Genomic DNA, 20,151 nt, shown 5'->3' with positions numbered 1-20,151 from the left:
GGCGCCGCCGCCGGGGAATTCCGGCCACGCCTGCGCGGGTCCAGCGGCGGCGGGGGCGGGCCCAGGGCCCGGTGACCCGAGGGGCGACTGCGCGCGGCGGCCGGTGGCGGCGGCGAGCTCGGGGGGCGGCAGGTGCGAGCGCGCGGGGAGCAGGGGGGCCCGTGGGCGGGCGGGGAGCAGGGGGGCCCGTGGGCGGGCGGGGAGCAGGGGGGCCCGTGGACGGGCGGGCCGGGTCCTCGGGGAGCGGCGCCTGCGTCCAGATGCCCTTCCCGGCCTCCTCTTCCTGCCGGCTCCAAGTTTCGGTTTTGCCGCCTGGGCGCAGGGTCCAGCCCCGCCCCGCGGCGCCCTCCGACCCTGCTCCCCGGCTGCGGGCCGGACCGGGATGGGGACCGGGGCGGGGGCAGCGGGCATCCCTGGGACCCCGGCGCCATCCCCGGGGCGCAGGACGCCCCCGACCCGCCCAGCCCGGGGCTCGGAGGAGCCTTTGCGCCCGGCGGTGCTGTCCCCGGGAAGTAGCCGGGGCGTGGGCGGGGAGCGGACCGGGACGGCCCGACCCGGGCCTGCAGCTCCGCCCGGGAATCCTGAGCCTGCACGAATGGCAACAACTGAAAAGTGAAGTCGCAAAAAGAGACCCCTAACTTTTACGCGGGAGGCATCGCCGCCCCGAAACCGCACCGCGCAGCGTCCTCCCAACACGTTGAAAGTCGCCCGAGTGCGGGGCTCAGGGCCAGCGTGGGCGCCCCTCCCGGATGTCGCCGGCAAGCCGGCGGGCCCTGGGGCAGCCAAGGCCGCGAGGGAAGGAGCTGCGCGAAGCTGGTGGCGACCCGTCCCTGCCCCCACCTTGTTTACTTCGGTTATGGTTGGGGGATGGGCTTTGATTTGAGCGGCAGTGTCTGTGCGTGGCGGGAAAATGGCAGAGAAAAGGCAGGAAGTGAATTGAATGCATCAGTGCTGGGTGCCTAGGGTGCTCTCTTGAGTCTTTCATCCCCTAGGGCAGCAGATGGAACAGTAAGATGCTTTAGGGGGCCGGGAGCGGTGGCTCAGACCTGTAATCCCAGCACTTTGGGAGGCCCAGGCGGCGGATCACCTGAGGTGTGGAGATCGTGACCAGCCTGGCCTATATGGTGAAACCCCGTCTCTACTGAAAACGCAAAAAATTAGCCGGGTGTGCTGGTGCACGCCTGTAATTCCACCTACTTGGGAGACTGAGGCCGGAGAATCAGTGGAACCCGGGAGGTGGAGGTTGCAGTGAGCTGAGATCGTGCCACTGCCCTACAACCTGGGTGACAGCTTCTCAGAACTGCTCCTGAGTCTGCGGTTTCTCTAAATTGCCGTCGCAAAATTTGCCCACAGTCTGTTTTGGAGTGGCCTCCATTAGGCTCCCACACAGGTGAAGCCAGGGAACCGCCACTCAGCACTTCCATCCCTCATTCAGGCCCTGCCTGCATGAGCTTACCCAGTGACACCGAGACCCAGTGGGAGGAGAGGACAGGGCCAGAGCAGGGAGGGGCCTGAATGTCCTCCAGGCTGCTGAAGGCACCACTCAGCTACCACTCCGGCCACTGCCCCAGTGGAGTTTTTCAGTTCGAAGCCAGAAGAAGAAGGCAGTGGGTGGGCCAGTGTGCCTGTGGCTTCTTAGGGGAAGGAGAGAGTCAGCTCCTCCAGTGAGGTGGCCAAGAACCCAAACGCCATCTCCACTCTCACCCTGGATGCCAGAAGTGACCCTGGAGGCCGGGGGTGCTGGCCTGAGTCTTGGCCTTGGTCTGGACTGGCTGTGACCATCACCTTGGTTTGATGCCACCGCCACAGAGGCTGTCCTGAGGGCATGTGGTCAGTGCAGAGTGGGGCGCTTCGTGGACAGCAGCCCCCCCATTACTGGGAATCTGACTGCCAGCCCAGTAGCTCTTGGCCGCCTGCTCACCCCACATCACCTGGGGGCAGGTGCTCTAGTCTCCTTTAGAGGATGAGGAGGGTGAGGCACCAGGAGGCTGAGCGCCTTGCTCAGGGCAGGCCGTGGGACCCCGCTGGACAGCGTGTGGCTGCCCCATGCCTGCCGGGAGCATCCCCCATCCCCACCCGGCCCAAACCTCGCTGTCAGCAGCAGAGACGGTTCTAGGCTGACTGAGTGAGGGACCAGGGCAGAGACTGCGAAAGCTTGGAAGCCACTACGGGGCAGCAGAGAGGGGGGAGGAGCAGGGCTTGGGATGTGCTCCTGCTGGGTTTCGATTAATCAGGGGACCCGCTGGGCTGCCGTGATTTCACTTTCCCAGAAAATGAAACCGAAGCCGTGGTCATGTGACAGGAGGCGTGTTATATAGCAGGCTGCCGGCAACTCCTGCTGTTCCTTCTGGATCTGCAGGGCACGGGCGCTGATCTTGAGAGTCCCAGCAGGACGCATGGAGTGTCCTTCGTGCCAGCATGTCTCCACGGAGAAAGCCCCCAGGTTCTGCAGCCAGTGCGGAGAGAGGCTGCCTCCTGCAGCCCCTGTGGCAGGTGAGGCCTGGGTGCTGGTGGGGGCTGGGCCCGTGGGGACCCCCGGAGGCATCTCATCTCCCTTCTAGGAAATGGAAATCCTGGCCAGCAGGCAGCCCAGGTGGGGCTGAGGTCCTCTGTGGCAACGGAGCGCTCGCGAAGTTTTGTCTGGACCTCTGCTAGAGGTTTCCTCCGCTTCTATAAAGTTTCAGTTTCATTTCCTAGAGAGAACTCAAGGGTTCTTCCTCCCCTTGGGAACGATAAGTGTTTTGGGCTGAGCTGAGGGCTTCATAGTGGGTTTCAGAGGCTGCTGCAGAGGAGCAGAGTTCAAGGCTTTGCAGGGATGAGAGCTCTGCCAGGGATTAGTTTGTGAGGGGCCGTGAGGGCCATGAGGGGGCCCCGGGACCTGCCCAGGCATCTCCCTGGCTCAGGAGGCCGGTGGAGAGACAGGAGTGGGGCAGTGTTGGGCAGGCCCGTCTTGGGTCCATCCTCCATTTTGTTGGCTTCTGGGGCCTCAGACTGGTTCCCCTCCTCAGGGGTTTTAAACACCAACCCTGTAACTAGCAGCCCCCAAGACCTTCAGCCTTTCTGTGTCCAAAGCCCAGCCCCACCTCCGCTGACGAGGGCACCTCGTTCTGCCAGCTGCTTTTGCCCGACTCACCACACTTGGGCCCTCTCCTTCCTCCATGCAATGCAGACGCCCCGGCTGGTCTCCCCACCTCCACACAGTCCTCCCGCTTATGCTCAGCACAGCAGACGATCAAACCACAGACCCCCTTCCCAGGCCCCCCCAACACGCTGTAACTCAGGACAAGCAGGAGCCTTTACGGTGGCCACAGGGTTCTACATAGACGGCTGCCCACCCCATTCCTCCTGCTCCTTCTCCTGTCCCAGAACCCACTGCCTCCTGGCTCTTCCTTGACACATTAGGTGTACTTCGACCACAGGGCCTTTGCACCACCCTTCCCCAGAGGGTGGCCCGGCTCCCTCCCTCCCCTCTTTCGGTCTTTGCCCAGCTGCTTGCTGTGGGGTCTCTCCAATGTTGCCCTTCAAGTTTAGGGGTCGGGGTGTGAGCCCCAGTCCTTCCATGTTCTTTTTTTTTTTTTTTTTTTGAGAGGGAATTTGGGCTCTTTTTTTTTTTTTTGAGATGGAGTTTTGCTCTTTTTGCCCAAGCTGGAGCGCAATGGCACGATCTCGGCTCACCACAACCTCCACCTCCCAGATTCAAGGCATTCTCATGCCTCAGTCTCCCAAGTAGCTGGGATTACAGGCGCGTGACACCACGCCTGGCTAATTTTTGTATTTTTGGTAGAGACAGAGTTTCACCATGATTGGTCAGGCTGGTCTCGAACTCCTGACCTCGTGATCCGCCTGCCTTGGCCTCCCAAAGTTCTGGGATTATAGGCATGAGCCACTGCGCCCAGCCAAGTTTTTGGCTTTTGTTGCCCAGGCTGGAGTGCAATGGCACAGTCGTGGCTCACCGCAACGTCTGCCTCCTGGGTTGAAGCGATTCTTCTGCCTCAGCCTCCAAGTAGCTGGGATTACAGACGTGCGCATCACCACGCCCGGCTCATTGTAGTTTTAGCAGAGGCGGGGTTTCACCGTGTTGGCCAGGCTGATCTCAAACTCCTGACCTCAGGTGATCCACCTGCCTTGGCCTCCCAAAGTGCTGAGATTATAGGCATGTCGCCACGCCCAGCCTAAGGGCTCTACTTCTATTAATAATAGTGCAGAGAGCACTGGTATTTCACAGCATGAACTGTTTATAGAGGCATGCAAAGCAAATGCACTTGAGACTCCTAATTCACCACTTACAAGAGGCCAGGAATTTGGCATCTCTGTGTGTGCTGCTTTTGAACACGTATCGAAAACCAAAAAATAGAATGATGCTGTTTTGTTGCTCCCAGCATCACTGAGAACGTGGAGAAAAGAATGAGCTCAGGGATTCGGTGTCTGGGCTGCAGCTCTGCATAAATGATCTGAGAGTTTCTTGGTGTGCCCTGGGTCGGACTCTTCTCTCCTGTAGCCACAGGGTTGAAATTGTAGACAAGGGAGCACCAGCTCTCACGTGATTGGCTGAGTTACAACGAAGGCTGAGCTCTCAGCATGCTGGGTGTCTGCTTTGAAAGTGGGGGCACCTGGGTCAGATGCCGTGGTTCGCACCTATAACCCCAGCATTTTTGGAGGCTGAGGTAGGAGCATCGTTTGAGCCCAGGAGTTTGAGACCAGGCTGGGCAATGTTGAAAGACTCCAGCTCTATGTAAAAAGGAAAAAAAGTGAGGACATGGGGTGGCAGAGGATGGGATCATTCAAGTTGGGATAGGGACACGGGAAGACGCTGGCCAGGCCGGAGACATTGGGTTCCCAGATGACAGAACGCCGGGTCAGGTTGAGTTTATGAGTGTGGGCCATTGGTGCTGCAGCTGGCGGCGGTAGGAAGGGCTCTGACGCTTTGGTTGGCTGAAACATGGATCAAAAGGTGGCGACCTTGCGAGGCGTGTGGCTCATGCCTGTAATCCCAGCACTTTGGGAGGCCAAGGTGGGTAGATCACTTGAGCCCAGGAGTTCAAGACTAGCCTAGGCAACATGGTGAAGCCCTATCTCGACAAAATAAAAATAAGGAAAAAAACAAGCATTAGTCGGAGCAGGAGGATCACTTGAGCCTGTGAAGTTGAGGCTGCAGTAAGCCATGATTGTCCCACTACACTCCAGCCTGGGTGATAGAGTGAGACCCTGTCTCAAAAAAAGGAAAGAAAAGCAAAGCCTTACAGCGGCCTCTAAGTGCTCAGGTGAAAAGAGTCTCATGCCTCTCACTTTATTTTTTTCAATTTTATTTCATTGTTTTGAGACAGACTCTTGCCCTGTCACCCAGGCTCGCTGCGCCATCTAAGCTCACTGCAACCTCCACCTCCCGGGTCAAGCAACGTTCCTGCCTCAGCCTCCCAAGTAGCTGGGATTGCAGGCATGCTGCACCACCCTCAGTTAATTTGGAGGTTGCAGTGAGCCGAGATCACGCCGCTGCACTTCAGCCTGGCAACAGAGCAAGACTCCATCTCAAAAAAAAAAAAGTGCTGCACCAGCGAACACAGATGATAGAGTGAAACAGGCTTAGACTGACATGGAGAGCTTGAGAGGTCTGCAGAGATCAGACCAGCCACAGCCTAATCCACAGCAAGGCCCTAACTCTTCCATTCTGTGCAGGCTGACAGAGTTGGCGAAGCTGCAGAGAAGTTTGAAGCTAGCGGAGATTGGTTCATGAGGTTTTAGGAAAGCAGTCATCTCCGTAACATAAAGCGCAGGTGAAGCCGTGAGTGCTGGCGGAGAAGCTGCAGTAAGTTCTCCACAAGATCTGCCTGAGGTCGTTGATGGAGGTGGTTCTAAAAAAACAGCAGGTTTTCTTCTTTAGCCGGTCGTGGTGGCAGGCGCCTGTAATCCCTACTACTTGGGAGGCTGAGGCAAGGAATTGCGTGAACCTGGCAGGTGGAGGTTACAGTGAGCACAGATCGGGTCACTGCACTCCAGCCTGGGTGACAGAGTGAGACTCTGTCTGAAAAAAAAAATTATGTCAAATCTACTCTGCCTGTGCTCTTGACATGGAACAGCAAAGCCTGGGTGATAGCGCGTGTTTACAGCGTGGCTCACTGAATGTTGTTACTCTTTTATGTTCTTTTAAAAATTAACACATAATAATTGTACATATTTATGGGATATGTAGTGATGTTTTGATACATGTAACGTACAGTGATCAGGGTAATTAGCATATCCATCGTCTGGAACGGTGATCATTTGTTTGTGTTAGGAACAGTCAGTATCCTCCTTCTAGCTATGTGAAATTATGTAATACATTATCGCTAACTGTAGACATCTGCGGGGCTGTAGAGCACTAGAATGCATTCCTCCCATCCAGCTGGAGTTTCCTATCCTTTAACAAATGTCTCCCTGTCCCCACAACTGTCCCCCTGCCCTTCCCAGCCTCTAGTATACTCTGTTCTGCTTTTTGCTTCTATGAGATCAACTTTTTTTCAGCTTCCGCATGAGGGAGAACATGCAGGGTTGAACTTTCTGTTCCTGGCTTACATCACTTAACATAATGATCTCCAGTTCCACCCCTATTGCTGTGAATGATGGGATTTCTCTTCTTTTCTTCTTTTCTTTTTCTTTTTTTTTTGAGACAGGGTCTTGCTCTGTCTCCCAGACTGGAGTGCAGTGGCAGGTTCTCGGCACACTGCAACCTCCGCCTCCTGGGTTCAAGCGATTCTCCTGCCTCAGCCTCCCAAGTAGCTGGGATTACAGGCGTGCACCACTACGCCCAGCTAATTTTTGTATTTTTTAGTAGAGACAGGGTTGCTCCATGCTGGCCAGGCTGGTCTTGAATTCCTGACCTCAAGTGATCTGCCTGCCTCTGCCTCCCAAAGTGCTGGGGTTGTAGGTGTGAGCCATTGCACGTGGCCCATTTCCCTTTTTTTTTTTTTTGAGACGGAGTTTCGCTCTTGTTACCCAGGCTGGAGTGCAATGGTGCGATCTCGGCTCACCGCAACCTCCGCCTCCTGGGTTCAGGCAATTCTCCTGCCTCAGCCTCCTGAGTAGCTGGGATTACAGGCACGCGCCACCATGCCCAGCTAATTTTTTGTATTTTTAGTAGAGACGGGGTTTCACCATGTTGACCAGGATGGTCTCGATCTGTTGACCTCGTGATCCACCCGCTTTGGCCTCCCAAAGTGCTGGGGTTATAGGCGTGAGCCATTGCACGTGGCCGATTTTCATTCTTTTTTAGGGGCGAATAGTATTCCATCATGTATATGAACCACATTTTCTTCGTCATCCCTTGTTGAATAGTCAGGTGGATTCCATAGAGTGAATGTGGGAGTGCACACGTCCCTTTGATATACTGATTTTCTTTTCTTTGTATAAATGCCCAGTAGGGAGGTTGCTGGATCATATGGTAGTTCTAGTTGTAGTTTTGTTTTTTTTTTGAGATGGAATCTCACTCTGTCACCCAGGCTAGAGTGCAGTGGCGCGATCTCGGCCCACTGCAACCTCTGCTTCCTGGGTTCAAGCGATTCTCCTGCCTCAGCCTCCCGAGTGGCTGGGACTACAGGTGTGCACCACTGTGCCCAGCTAATTTTTGTATTTTTTTTTAGGGACGGAGTTTCACCATATTGGCCAGGCTGGTCTGGAACTCCTGACCTCGTGCTCTGCCTGCCTTGGCCTCCCGAAGCGCTAAGTTTACAGGCCTGAGCCACCACTCCCGCTCCCCTCTTTGTAGTTCTTTGAGGAACCTCTGTATTGTTCTCTGTAATGGCTGTATTAGTTTACATTCCCACCAAGTGTTTGAATTCCCTTTTCTCCACACCCTCACCAGTATTTATTATTATTTTTTGTTTTGATAGCCATTCTAACTGGGGTGAAATGAGACCTCATTGTGGTTTTGATTTGCATTTCCCTAATGATTAGTGATTTTTTTCATTTATTTCTTGGCCACATGTATGTCTTGTGAGAAATTTTTGCTCAGGGCTGGGTGTGGTGGCCCACACCTGTAATCCCAGCACTTGGGGAGGCTGATTCTCCTAATACATCCTCTGTCATCCATCCATTTGTCTGTCCAGCCATCTATCCATCCATCTATTATCTATCAATTATCCGTCCATCCATCCTTCCATCCATCTTATCTGTCTATCCTATCTATCCATCTATCTACAAGTCTGTATTAGGGTTCTCCAGAGGGACTGAACTAATAGGATATATGTCAATATGAAAGGGAGTTTACTATGGAGAACTGGCTCACATATCACAAGGTGAAGTCCATGGTAGGCCATCTGCAAGCTGGGAAAGAAAGAAGCCAGTAGTTTCTCAGTCTGAGTCCAAAAGCCTCGAAACCAGGGAAGCCGACAGTGCCGCTCACAGTCTGCCTACCTACCTACCTGCCGACCTACCTACCTACATATCCTATTGCCATCCATCTATCTGCCTATCTACCTACCGACCTACCTACCTACATATCCTATTGCCATCCATCTATCTGCCTATCTACCTGCCGACCTACCTACCTACATATCCTATTGCCATCCATCTATCTGCCTATCTACCTGCCGACCTACCTACCTACATATCCTATTGCTTCTGCTCTCTGGATAACCCTGTTCTATACAAGTGCCTGTGAGTATTTAATGAGTTAACATGTAAATTGTTTAGGAAGTGCTAGTTAAGTGTGTCTCTTATTTCTGAATCTAGCTACTTTTTTTTTTTTTGAGATGGAGTCTTGCTCTGTAGCCCAGGCTGGAGTGCAGTGGTGAGATCTCGGCTCACTGCAACCTCTGCCTCCCGGGTCCCAGTTCAAGCAATTCTCCTACCTCAGCTTCCCAAGTAGCTGGGATTACAGGTATGAGCCACCATACCCAGCTAATTTTTGTATTTTTTAGTAAAGACGATGTTTCACCATGTTGGCCAGGCTGGTCTTGAACTCCTGACCTCATGATCCGTCCAACTTGGCCTCCCAAAGTGCTGGGATTACAGGTGTGAGCCACCATGCCTGGCCTTTTTTTTTTTTTTTTTTTTTTTTGAGATGGAGTCTAGCTCTGTCCCCCAGGCTAGAGTGAGTGGCACGATCTTGGCTCACTGCAACCTCCACCTCCTAGGGTAAAGCAATTCTGCCTCAGCCTCTCCCGATAGCTGGGATTACAGGTGCCTGCCACCACACCCAGGTCCCTGCCTTCTAGAGTTCTACTCACATTCTCTCTCGCATTGAGAATGATCTTTTTTTTTTTTTTTTTTTTTTTTGAGACTGAGTCTCACTCTGTCGCCAGGCTGGAGTGGAGTGGCCCAATCTCGGCTCACTGCAACCTCCACCTCCCAGGTTCAAGTGATTCTCCTGCCTCAGCCTACCCAGTAGCTGGGATTACAGGTGCGTGCCACCACGCTCAGCTAATTTTTGTATTTTTAGTAGAAACGGGGTTACACCATGTTGGCCAGGATGGTCTCAATCTCTTGACCTCATGATCCGTCTGCCTTGGCCTCCCAAAGTGCTGGGATTACAGGCGTGAGAAACCGCGCCCAGCCTTGATCTTGCTAATATGTGCCAGTCGTTGGGTGGAAATGGCATTGCAGGGGCGTCATTCTGATTTCCTTCATCAGCAGGCATGCCAGGCATCTCTTTGGAAGTTAAGAGCCCACTTGTATGTGTATTTCCTTGAACGGCCCGTCTTTCTTTAGGGAAGCTCGTTTGGTTTTGGTTGGTACTTGTGGTTGTTGGGACTGTTTATACTGGGCACAGCCTGAAACCCAGCTCTCCTGGGCTTGCTCCGCAAGAGAAACGTGCTGGGCCACCTCTGCTCAACTCCAGGCTTGAGGGGTCCAAGTGTACTAGAGCTCTGCTCCATTTCTCTGGTCCTGATGGCTCTGACCATCTCCACTGCCAGCTCTGTCTACGGGTGCAGGAGAACAGACAGTGGTTTCCCAGCACCGTCTGATGGTCTTTCCAGAATACATTGAGTGGCAGAAACTCCAGTAAGGGTCCAGAAGTACGGATACTTCCGTACTTCTTGCTAATTGGCCCTTCCCTTAGTCAGTCACTGGTGCCAGGGTAAATGTCAGGTCCTGATTGGATTAAGCGATCCAGGGCCCGCCCCTAGTGGGAGGGCAGGCTGGTGGGAGGAGCAGGTTCAGAATCCCTGGAGTAGGTGAAATAGCAGCTCCCAGAGGATGGGCCTTGGGTTCTCGGTTGCAGATCTTCTCCAGCTCTGACTTTCTGGCTGTGATGTTTCATGTGTGTGTATGTATGTAGACGTTTAGAGTATTTGTTAGCAATTTTGAGTCCTGCTAACGAACTTCATTAATTCTTGAGCTCATGGATGCACCAATGCTGGGCACTCAAAGGGAAAAGGGCTGTGTGGCCCCTGCCCTCCACGTCTCAGAGGAGGGGAGGGCAGTGAGGAAACTGGGTGCTAGAAGTGGGTGTGGGGAGGATGTGCCCAGAGCAGGGCTGCAGCTGGGGCAGGCCTGGGGCCTTACAGAAGGTTCTGTACAGAAATGCAGACTTGACCTGGCACCATCTGGAGTGTGTTTCAGGGAGTGGTGGGGTCATCAAGACCCAGGATTGAAAACAGGGACTCCTTGAGGGGCGTGTTAGTCCATTTCTGTTGCCATAAAAGAACACCTGAGCCTGGGTAATTGAAAAAGAAAAAAGGTTTATTTAGCTCACTGTTCTGCAGAAAGAGAAATTCCAGGGCCTGGGCCTGGCTTCTGGTGAGGGCTTTTGTGCCACGTCACAACGTGGCAGAGTAGGCTGATGGGGATGCTGATAGCTGCGAAAGATGAAGCCTGAGGGGTGTCCTGGCTTCATAACAAGCCACTCTGGCGGATGCTGATCCATTCCCCGGAGCAGCGATCCAGGCTCTCGAGAGTGAGACCCCACCACCGAGAACAGCACTGGGCCATTCGTGAGGGATTTGCCCTCGTGACCCACAGCCCCCTGCACCGGCCCTGCCTCCCAGCACTGGCACGTTGGGGATCAGACATCAACACGAGTTTTGGTGGAGACGGACAAAGCACGTCCACACCGCAGCTGAGGCTGGAGTGAGGTCGGGGCCGGCAGAGCGGGTGCTCGGTGCTGTCTGTGTGGCAGCTCTGCGTGGGTGAGCATCTTACTGCCAGGACAAGGGAAGCCGTGGGAGAACCCTGGGCCGCCACTGGATAAGGGCCCACCCTGGGGACGACAGGAGGAAGTTGGCAGTAGGGGAGGAAAGCTTAACAGGCTGTTTTAGAGGTGCTTGAGGTGCGGTGATGTCCCAGTACAGCGCCAGGTGAATCCACTGATCTGCACTTGGGGAGGGAGGGGCTGGGTGCTCGGACTGGGCGCTCTTTCTGTCTGATTCACCCTTGTTGTGCTGAGGCTGGGGTCCCTGGCTCCCTCCTACCCACCTGGAGCAGAACCCCTACCCTGCTCAAGTCAGCAGGCCCAATGCAGGACCTCGGAGGCAGAACAGGGTGAATCTCTCAGCGCACCCACAGGGAGGATGCCGGGTTTTCCTCCCTAACACTCCCGTGTTTCTCTCTGAGATTTCATCCTTCCTTCCTCCACCATTGCAGATTCTGAGAACAATAACTCCACAGTGGCGTCGGACCCGGAGGGAGAGATGGAGTGTGGGCAGGAGCTGAAGGAGGAAGGGAGCCCGTGCTTGTCCCTGGGCTCAGACGGTTGGCAAGAAAACCCAGACGAGCCCTGTTCTGATGCCTCCTGGACTGTCCAAAGAGTGAGTGCACTGCCCCTGGCTCCCCCGCTCCTCCCTGCTCACTCTGCCCAGGGTAATCTCACTGCACAGCTGCCCAGCTGGCCCCGAAAATGCCACCATGTCTCAGCCCATTGAACCTGCCCACAGGGCTGCACTAAAGCTGCCCTTCTGCACCTGATTCGGCTCTGGCAGGAGTCTGTGGGTTCCACACCTCCTGGGGCCTCCGCCTTCCTTTTTTTTTTTTTTTTGAGACAGATATGAGACAGAGTTTCACTTTTGTTGCCCAGGCTGGAGTATAAATGGCTCGATCTCAGCTCAGGCAGCCTCCACCTTCCTGGTTCAAGCAATTCTTCTGCCTCAGCCTCCCAAGTAGCTGGGCCTATAGGCATGCACCACCATACCCAACTAATTTTTTTGTATTTAGTAGAGACAGGATTTCACCATGTTGGCCAGGCTAGTCTTGAACTCCTGACCTCAGGTGATCCACCTGCCTCGGCCTCCCAGAGTGCTGGGATCACAGGCACGAGCCACTTTGCCCGGCCTCTGCCTTCCTTTTCTTTCTACCAGATCCAATATGCATGTGCCTCCCAGAAGCTGTGGCTGGGGGTGGGGCCTGAGCTGCTGCCGTGTGTGTTGCATGCTTCCGTGGGTCTCTCTGCATTGAGGGTGCAGGCTCTGAGGTGTCTTGCAGTTTCAGGGCAGGGACCTGAGCTTCCGCCATGTGCGTGTCTTGTGCTTCTGTAGGCCTCTGCATTGAGGGTGCATGCCCAGAGGGGCTTTGAAGCTTTGGGCACGGGGTGGGTGCTCTGGAAATGTGCAGACTGGCAGGTTGCCCTTCTTAGAAGGGTCTGACTGAGCCATCTTTTGCCTCCCTACGGCCTCCAGCAGCCCCTTAGGTGTGTTAGACACCGAGAGAATGCCTCCTCGGGAAGAGTCCCAGGTGGAGTGCTAGGGGAGGCTCTTGAGGGGAGTGTCCTGGACATGTTCAAGGAGGATGGTTGGAAGAGAAGGGCTCCCGGGCTCTAGCTCAGCCTGGGAAGACACAGAGGGCCGTGCCCAGCTCGCGGGTTTCTTGCTGGACGCTGAGAAGGGGAAGCTGTCTTTCTGTGTCTGCCCTGGGGCTGGTTTTCTGTCTGTTGTTCCTGGCAGGTGGCACTCCATGGTTGGGCTGTGGTGGGAAGTGATGCAGCTGCAGTGCTGTGCTCTGTGGGCTGTGTGAGTGGGGTGTGTGTGAGTGGGGTGTGTGAGTGGGGTGTGAGTGGGGTGTGTGAGTGGGGTGTGTATGAGGGGTGTGTGTGAGTGGGGTGTGTCTGAGTGGGGTGTGTGTAAGTGGGGTGTGTATGAGGGGTGTGTGTGAGTGGGGTGTGTGAGTGGGGTGTGTATGAGGGGTGTGTGTGAGTGGGGTGTGTATGAGGGGTGTGTGTGAGTGGGGTGTGTATGAGGGGTGTGTGTGAGTGGGGTGTGTGTGAGTGGGTTGTGTATGTTGGGGATGTGTGAGTGGGGTGACTGGGACATGTGTGTGTGTGTTGAGGGGTGTGTGAGTGGTGTGAGTGGGGTGTGCATATGTGTAGGGGGTGTGTGAGTGGGGTGTGTGTGTTGGGGGTGTTAGGTGTGTTTTGGGGGTGTGTGTTGGGGTGTATGTGTTGGGTTGTGTGGGTATGTGTGTGTTGGGTGTGTGAGTGGGGTCAGTGGGGTGTGTGTGTTGGGGGTGTCAGTGGGGTGTGTGGGTATGTGTGTGTTGGGGGTGGGGTGAGTAGGGTGAGTGGGATGCGTGTTGCGCTGTGTGTGAGTGGTATGAGTGGGATATATGTGTGTTAGTGTGTGTGAGTGGTGTGTATATGTGTGTTGGGGTATGTGAGTGGGGTGTATGTGTGTGTTGGGGGTGTATGTTGGGGTGTGTGTGAGTGAGGTGAGTGGGATATGTGTGTGTGTTGGGGTGTGCATGTGTATGTGTTGGGGTGCATGAGTGGGGTGTATGTGTGTGTGTTGGGGCGTGTGACTGGGGTGTGTATGTTGGTGTGTGTAAGTGGGGTGAGTGGGGTGTATGTATGTGTGTTAGCGTGTGTGAGTAGGGTGTGTGTGTGTTGGGGTGTGTGAGTGGGATGTATGTGTGTGTGTTGGGGTGTGTGAGTGGGGTGTATGGTGTGTTGGGGTGTATGTTGAGGTGTGTGTGAGTGAGGTGAGTGGGATATGTGTGTGTGTTGGGGTGTATGTGTGTTGGTGTGTGTGAGTAGGGTGTGTGGGTGTATATGTGTGTTGGGGTGTATGTGTGTGTTGGGGTGTGTGTGTATGTGTTGGGGTGCGTGAGTGGGGTGTATGAGTGGGGTGTATGTGTGAGTGGGGTGTATGTGTGTGTGTTGGGGTGTGAGTGGGGTGTATGTGTGTGTGTTGGGGTGTGCATGTGTATGTGTTGGGGTGTGTGTGGAGTGTATGTGTGAGTGGGGTGTATGTGTGAGTGGGGTGTATGTGTGTGTGGGGTGTATGTGTTTGTGTTGGGGTGTGCGTGCGTATGTGTTGGGGTGCATGAGTGGGGTGTATGTGTGAGTGGGGTGTATGTGTGTGTGTTGGGGTGTGAGTGGGGTGTATGTGTGTGTGTTGGGGTGTGCGTGTGTATGTGTTGGGGTGTGTGAGTGGGGTGTATTGTGTGTTGGGGTGTGTGAGTGGTGTGTATGTATGAGTGGGGTGTATGTGTGTGTGTTGGGGTGTGCGTGTGTATGTATTGGGGTGTGTGAGTGGAGTATGTGAGTGGGGTGTATGTGTGAGTGTGTGTTGGGGTGTGTGAGTGGGGTGTATGTGTGTGTGTTGGGGTGTGCGTGTGTATGTGTTGGGGTGTGTGAGTGGAGTGTATGTGTGAGTGGGGTGTATGTGTGAGTGGGGTGTATGTGTGAGTGTGTGTTGGGGTGTGTGAGTGGGGTGTATGTGTGTGTGTTGGGGTGTGCATGTGTATGTGTTGGGGTGTGTGTGGAGTGTATGTGTGAGTGGGGTGTATGTGTGAGTGGGGTGTATGTGTGTGTGGGGTGTATGTGTTTGTGTTGGGGTGTGCATGTGTATGTGTTGGGGTGCATGAGTGGGGTGTATGTGTGAGTGGGGTGTATGTGTGTGTGTTGGGGTGTGTGAGTGGGGTGTATGTGTGAGTGGGGTGTATGTGTGTGTTGGGGTGTGTGAGTGGGGTGTATGTGTGTGTGTTGGGGTGTGCGTGTGTATGTGTTGGGGTGTGTGAGTGGTGTGTATGTGTGAGTGGGGTGTATGTGTGTGTGTTGGGGTGTGTGAGTGGGGTGTATGTGTGTGTGTTGTGGTGTGCGTGTGTATGTGTTGGAGTGTGTGAGTGGAGTGTGTGAGTGGGGTGTATGTGTGTGTGTTGGGGTGTGTGAGTGGGGTGTATGTGTGTGTGTTGGGGTGTGCGTGTGTATGTGTTGGAGTGTGTGAGTGGAGTGTGTGAGTGGGGTGTATGTGTGTGTTGGGGTGTGTGAGTGGGGTGTATGTGTGTGTGTGAGTGGGGTGTATGTGTGTGTGTTGGGGTGTGCATGCATATGTGTTGGGGTACATGTGTGGGGTGTATGTGTGAGTGGGGTATATGTGTGAGTGGGGTGTATGTGTGTGTTGGGGTGTGTGAGTGGGGTGTATGTGTTTGTGTTGGGGTGTGCGTGTGTATGTGTTGGGATGCATGTGTGGGGTGTATGTGTGAGTGGGGTGTATGTGTGAGTGGGGTGTATGTGTGTGTGTTGGGGTGTGAGTGGGGTGTATGTGTTTGTGTTGGGGTGTGCATGTGTATGTGTTGGGGTGCATGAGTGGGATGTATGTGTGAGTGGGGTGTATGTGTGAGTGGGGTGTATGTGTGTGTTGGGGTGTGTGAGTGGGGTGTATGTGTTTGTGTTGGGGTGTGCGTGTGTATGTGTTGGGGTGCATGAGTGGGGTGTATGTGTGAGTGGGGTGTATGTGTGTGTTGGGGTGTGTGAGTGGGGTGTATGTGTTTGTGTTGGGGTGTGCGTGTGTATGTGTTGGGGTGCGTGAGTGGGATGTATGTGTGAGTGGGGTGTATGTGTGAGTGGGGTGTATGTGTGTGTGTTGGGGTGTGTGTGCTTGTATCATTCCCTTAGAGACTTACCTCTTCCAGAGCAACCAAGGCCACCCAAGCCTGGACCACATGGGATGCTGGAAGTTTGGGTAACCCCCCTGCTTTTTTTTTTTTTGCGATGGAGTCTGGCTTTGTTGCTTAGGCTGGAGTGCAGTGGCTTGATCTCGGCTCACTGTAACCTCCGCCTCCTGGGTTCAAGCCATTCTTCTGCCTCAGTCTCCCAACTAACTGGTACTACAGGTACACGCCACCATGCCCAGCTAATTTTTGTACCTTTAGTAGAGACAGGGTTTCACCATGCTGTCCAGGCTGGTCTCAAACTACTGAGACCACCCACCTCGGCCTCCCAAAGTGCTGGGATTACAAGCGTGAGCCACCGTGTCCGTCTGGGTAACCCCTTTTTTATACCTAACTTGGAACTCCGTCAGGGTGGAAACGTGGTGATGAAAAGTTGCCATCTGGGGCAAACAATAAACCTGTCCAAAGACAGAAGAAAAGCCAAGGGTTGAGTTACTTGGCGGAATAAAATTTTGAGGAAGTTCCCATGAATAATGGGGACTGTAGAAAGCACACAAACGCTCAAGCAGGCTGCGGGCTCAGAGAACAGCTGAGAAGACCTGGGGGCAGTGGGCAGGGAAGGCTGAGTGTCGGACGAGGCCCCTAACTCAGGCCCAGTCTACAAGGACTGAGAGAGGATTTTTTTTTCTTTTTTCTTCTCCGTGTTTTGGCGTTAGATGTTTAAGGAAATCTCTGTCAAACCGGTAACTGGAAAGAAGCTAAAGGAACAGAGACTTTATTATTTATTTATTTTTATTTTAATTAAGTAATTTTTTTGTTTTGTTTTCTTTTGCTTTTTTGTTTTGAGTTTTACTCTCGTTACCCAGGCTGGAGTGCAATGGCATGATCTCTGCTCACTGTGACCTCCACCTCCCAGGTTCAAGCGATTCTCCTGCCTCAGCCTCCTAAGTAGCTGGGATTACAGGCGCCCGCCACCATGCCCAGCTGATTTTGTATTTTTAGTAGAGACAGGGTTTCTCCATGTTGGTCAGGCTGGTCTTGAACTCGTGACCTCAGGTGATACACCACCTTGGCCTCCCAAAGTGCTGGGATTTACAGGCGTAAGCCACCATGCCTGGCCTTTTTTTTTTTTTTAGACAGAGTCTCACTCTGTTACCCAGGCTGGAGTGCAGTGTCACGATCTTGGCTCACTGCAACTTCCGCCTCCTAGGTTCAAGTGATTCTCCTGCCTCAACTTCCCAAGTAGCTGGGACTACAGGTGTGCGCCACCACACCCAACTAACTTTTGTATTTTTAGTAGAGACGGGGTTTCACCATGCTGGCCAGGATGCTCTCGATCTCTTGACCTCGTGATCCGCCCACCTTGGCCTTGGAAAGTGCTGGGATTACAGGCAGGAGCACCACGGCTGGCCTATTTTAATTTATTTTTAAGACACAGTTTCACCTCTGTTGCCCAGGCTGGGAGTGCAGTTGCGTGATCTTGGCTCACTGCAGCCTCCGCCTTCTGGATTCAAGCAATTCTCCTGCCTCAGCCTCCCGAGTAGCTGGGATTTCAGGTGCCCCCTGCCTGGCTAATTTTTGAATTTTTAGTGAGACAGGGTTTCAGCATGTTGGCCAGGCTAGTCTTGAACTCCTGACCTCAAGCCATCCTCCCACCTTGGCCTCCCAAAGTGCTGGGATCACAGGCATGAGCCACCACGCCTGGCCTATTTTTTATTTATTTATTTTTTAATGCTTTAAAATTTTTTGTTAGTGGAAATCTGCTTGAATTTGTAACATGTAGAGGTGACACTGAAGATGTGAAAAGAATGAAAACATTTTCCTGGGAATCTTGAACAATAGAAAAAAAATCAGAAACAAGAGAACACTAAAAGAGGCCGAGCGCGGTGGCTCACTGGGTGACTGACTGTGAGATCCTGTCTCAAAGAGAGAGAAAGAGAGAGAAGGAAGGAAGGAAAATAACAAGCGTTGGTGAGGACGTGGACGATGGGGACTGCTGTGTAGCATTGCTGGGCGTGTCAAATGCTGCAGCCACCAAGGGAAACGGTGTGGCTGCTCGTCCAAAAGTTAAACATAAACTTATCCTATGAGCCAGGGATTCCACTTACAGATAGATGCCCAAGAGAAATGCAAACAAATACTTGCACATGAATGTATATAGCAGCGTTATTCACAGCAGGCAAACGATGGAAGCCGCCCAAATGTCCGTCAGTGGATGCACAGTTAAACAAAGCCTGGTACACACGTACGGTGGAGTCGTATTCAGCCACAGAAAAAGACTATGATATGCATGTGTGCTGCAGCATGGGTGAGCCTCAGAAACATGCTAAATGAAAGACGCCAGATACGAGAGGACATGTGTGATTCCCCTGATAGGAAATAGCCACCACAGACTCACCCGTGGAGACGGGACACAGGTCAGGGGTTGGCTGGGAGGAGTGGGGAATAGGGAGCTGTTGCTGCAGGATTTCTTTCTGGGGTGAAGAAAATGGGAACTAGGGCCAGGTGTGGTGGCTGACGCCTGTAATCCCAGAACTTTGGGAGGCTGAGGCAGGTGGATCACTTGAGTTCAGGAGTTTGAGACCAGCCTGGCCAACGTGGGAAAACTCCATGTCTACTAAAAGTACAAAAATTAGCCTGATGTGGTGGCACATACCTGTAATCCCAGCTACTCAGGAGGCTGAGGCAGGGGAGTTGCTTGAACCCAAGAGGCAGAGGTTGCAGGGAGCCTAGATCACGCCACTGCACTCCAGCCTGGGCAACAGAGTAAGACTCTGTCTCAAAAAAAAAAAAAAAAAGCCTAATTATACACATAACCACACATGAGAGAAATTCAGAATGAATGCAAAGTGTATTCTGATGGGGTGTCTGGTGACTGGCTTACCGGGGCTGATGGGGTGACTCTGGTGACTAACTTACAGGGATTTTTGTGTGTGTCCCCAATCCCATGGCGAGCCTTTTGAATTCTCAAGCTGAGAGCGGTGTCCGCGTTCCAGAGGACGGTTCTCTAAGCGTAGAATGCCACATTCTAACCACGGTGAGGAGGGTGCCGGGAGCCAAGGCAGGTGGCCCCAGCAACCGAGACGGTGAGCAAGCTGCCTGGCCAGCCTCGCCCTGCAGCTGAGTCAGGTGGTTGGGCCTCACCTGCAGTCATGGGTGGGTGGAGAGGGCACACAGAGAGGGGCCCGCGCCGGCCCCTGGCATAGCTGTCCTCTGCTTGGCCTCTCCTTTGGTGGCCGCTGGATGCTGACTAACTGGGTGCCCTTTGCGGGTTCTTCCTCTCGAGAGGCTCTGGGCTTGGCTGCTGGGCTGTGGTTCCTGATGAGGGAAGAGGAGACTCCGCTGGAGCAGGGCCGTTTGGGTTGGAGGCATCGACGGGATGGAGGCTCTGGAGGAGCTTCCCTTCCTCGGCTTCCTGCTGCGTCTGGCTGTGAGGTCTCCCGGTGGTGCCTGGTGTGGAAGGGAGGTGCTGGATGAGCATGCCCACTGCTCTGGGGGCTCAGGAGGCCTGGCCCGGCTGGACCTGTGGTGCCAGCACTTGTCTGTTCCTTCTGGGTCAGTCTCTGCAGTGCGTCTGTGCTCTGAGCACAAGCTCAGGCAGTCGGGTGGAGGCCCAGGGGCGCTGGGAGCCTGGCAGAGTGCCGCCTCTGGCGTGCACAGTTCTTTCTCTTATGTGGCTTTGCCCTGCCCGTCTGCAGGAGCTGCTGCTTGGTCTCCCCACGCCCTCCTGCCCGTGGGCCCTGGAGGCAGAGGGTGCTGGGGAGCTGGTCAGTGCCCACCGTGGGTGTCCCTGCCTGGGCCTTCTGGAGAGGAGGTGGCCCCTGAGGTGGGGTCTGTGTGAGTCTGCTGAAGCTGTGTGTGGGGTGCACATCCCTGCCCTGTCTGAAGGGGTCATGTTTCAACAGGGAGCTGCATCAGAGATTTTGGTAGATGCTACTGTAGACCTCATGTCCGATGAGCGGGAAGCTGCTAATGCCATGCCCAGCAAGAGAAGGAAGCAGGACGCAGCCCCGTGTGAGGCCGCCGGCGTGCCTTCTGCAGATTGTCAGCAGGTAGCCCGGGTCGATAGTTGGACAGAACGCTCCCCGCCACCCCCCGTAAATGCCGGCAGAGCCACCTGGCCCTTCCAGCCCTCGAGTCCCGGCCAGCTGAGGAAGGCTGCCCAGGACGGGCGCTCTCGGGTCACCCTTGGGCTGTGACAGAGCAGCGCCGATTCAGGCTTGGCTCTTGTGGCTCTGAGGACGTTTTGCTGGCGGTGAATTTCAGCTTGATCGTGCTTGCCCTCTGGCCTGTCCTTGCACTTGCCTTCTTACTCCGTGCAGCCATCCCCCTGGACACCTGGAGAAGCCTAACCTGGCT

General features: G+C 54.2%; 1 protein-coding gene across 6 annotated transcripts in view; it reads left to right on the top strand.

The window, feature by feature from the left end:
- The first annotated feature begins 2,189 nt into the window (after positions 1-2,189).
- RNF213 (ring finger protein 213) overlaps positions 2,190-20,151 on the top strand; it is a 120,557-nt gene continuing 102,595 nt past the window's right edge. For 2 of the 6 annotated variants that reach the window (XM_012452754.2, XM_012452755.2), the window contains exons 1-3: positions 2,360-2,493; positions 11,557-11,720; positions 19,698-19,844. In XM_012452754.2, the coding sequence (XP_012308177.2) occupies positions 2,397-2,493; positions 11,557-11,720; positions 19,698-19,844 (408 nt within the window). In that variant the 5' untranslated portion in view covers positions 2,360-2,396. Of the gene's footprint in view, positions 2,494-11,556; positions 11,721-18,594; positions 18,830-19,697; positions 19,845-20,151 lie in introns of those variants that run through there. The other 4 variants (XM_021666394.2, XM_021666393.2, XM_012452752.2 and 1 more) reach the window with 3 other exon arrangements.

The sequence above is a fragment of the Aotus nancymaae genome, unplaced genomic scaffold (genome assembly GCF_030222135.1).
Source record: "Aotus nancymaae isolate 86718 unplaced genomic scaffold, 86718_ANA_hifiasm-v0.15.2.pri h1tg000089l, whole genome shotgun sequence".
Lineage (NCBI taxonomy): Eukaryota > Metazoa > Chordata > Mammalia > Primates > Aotidae > Aotus > Aotus nancymaae.
Note: the sequence above shows the minus strand (reverse complement) of the source record. Positions and strands in the feature narration are given on the sequence as shown.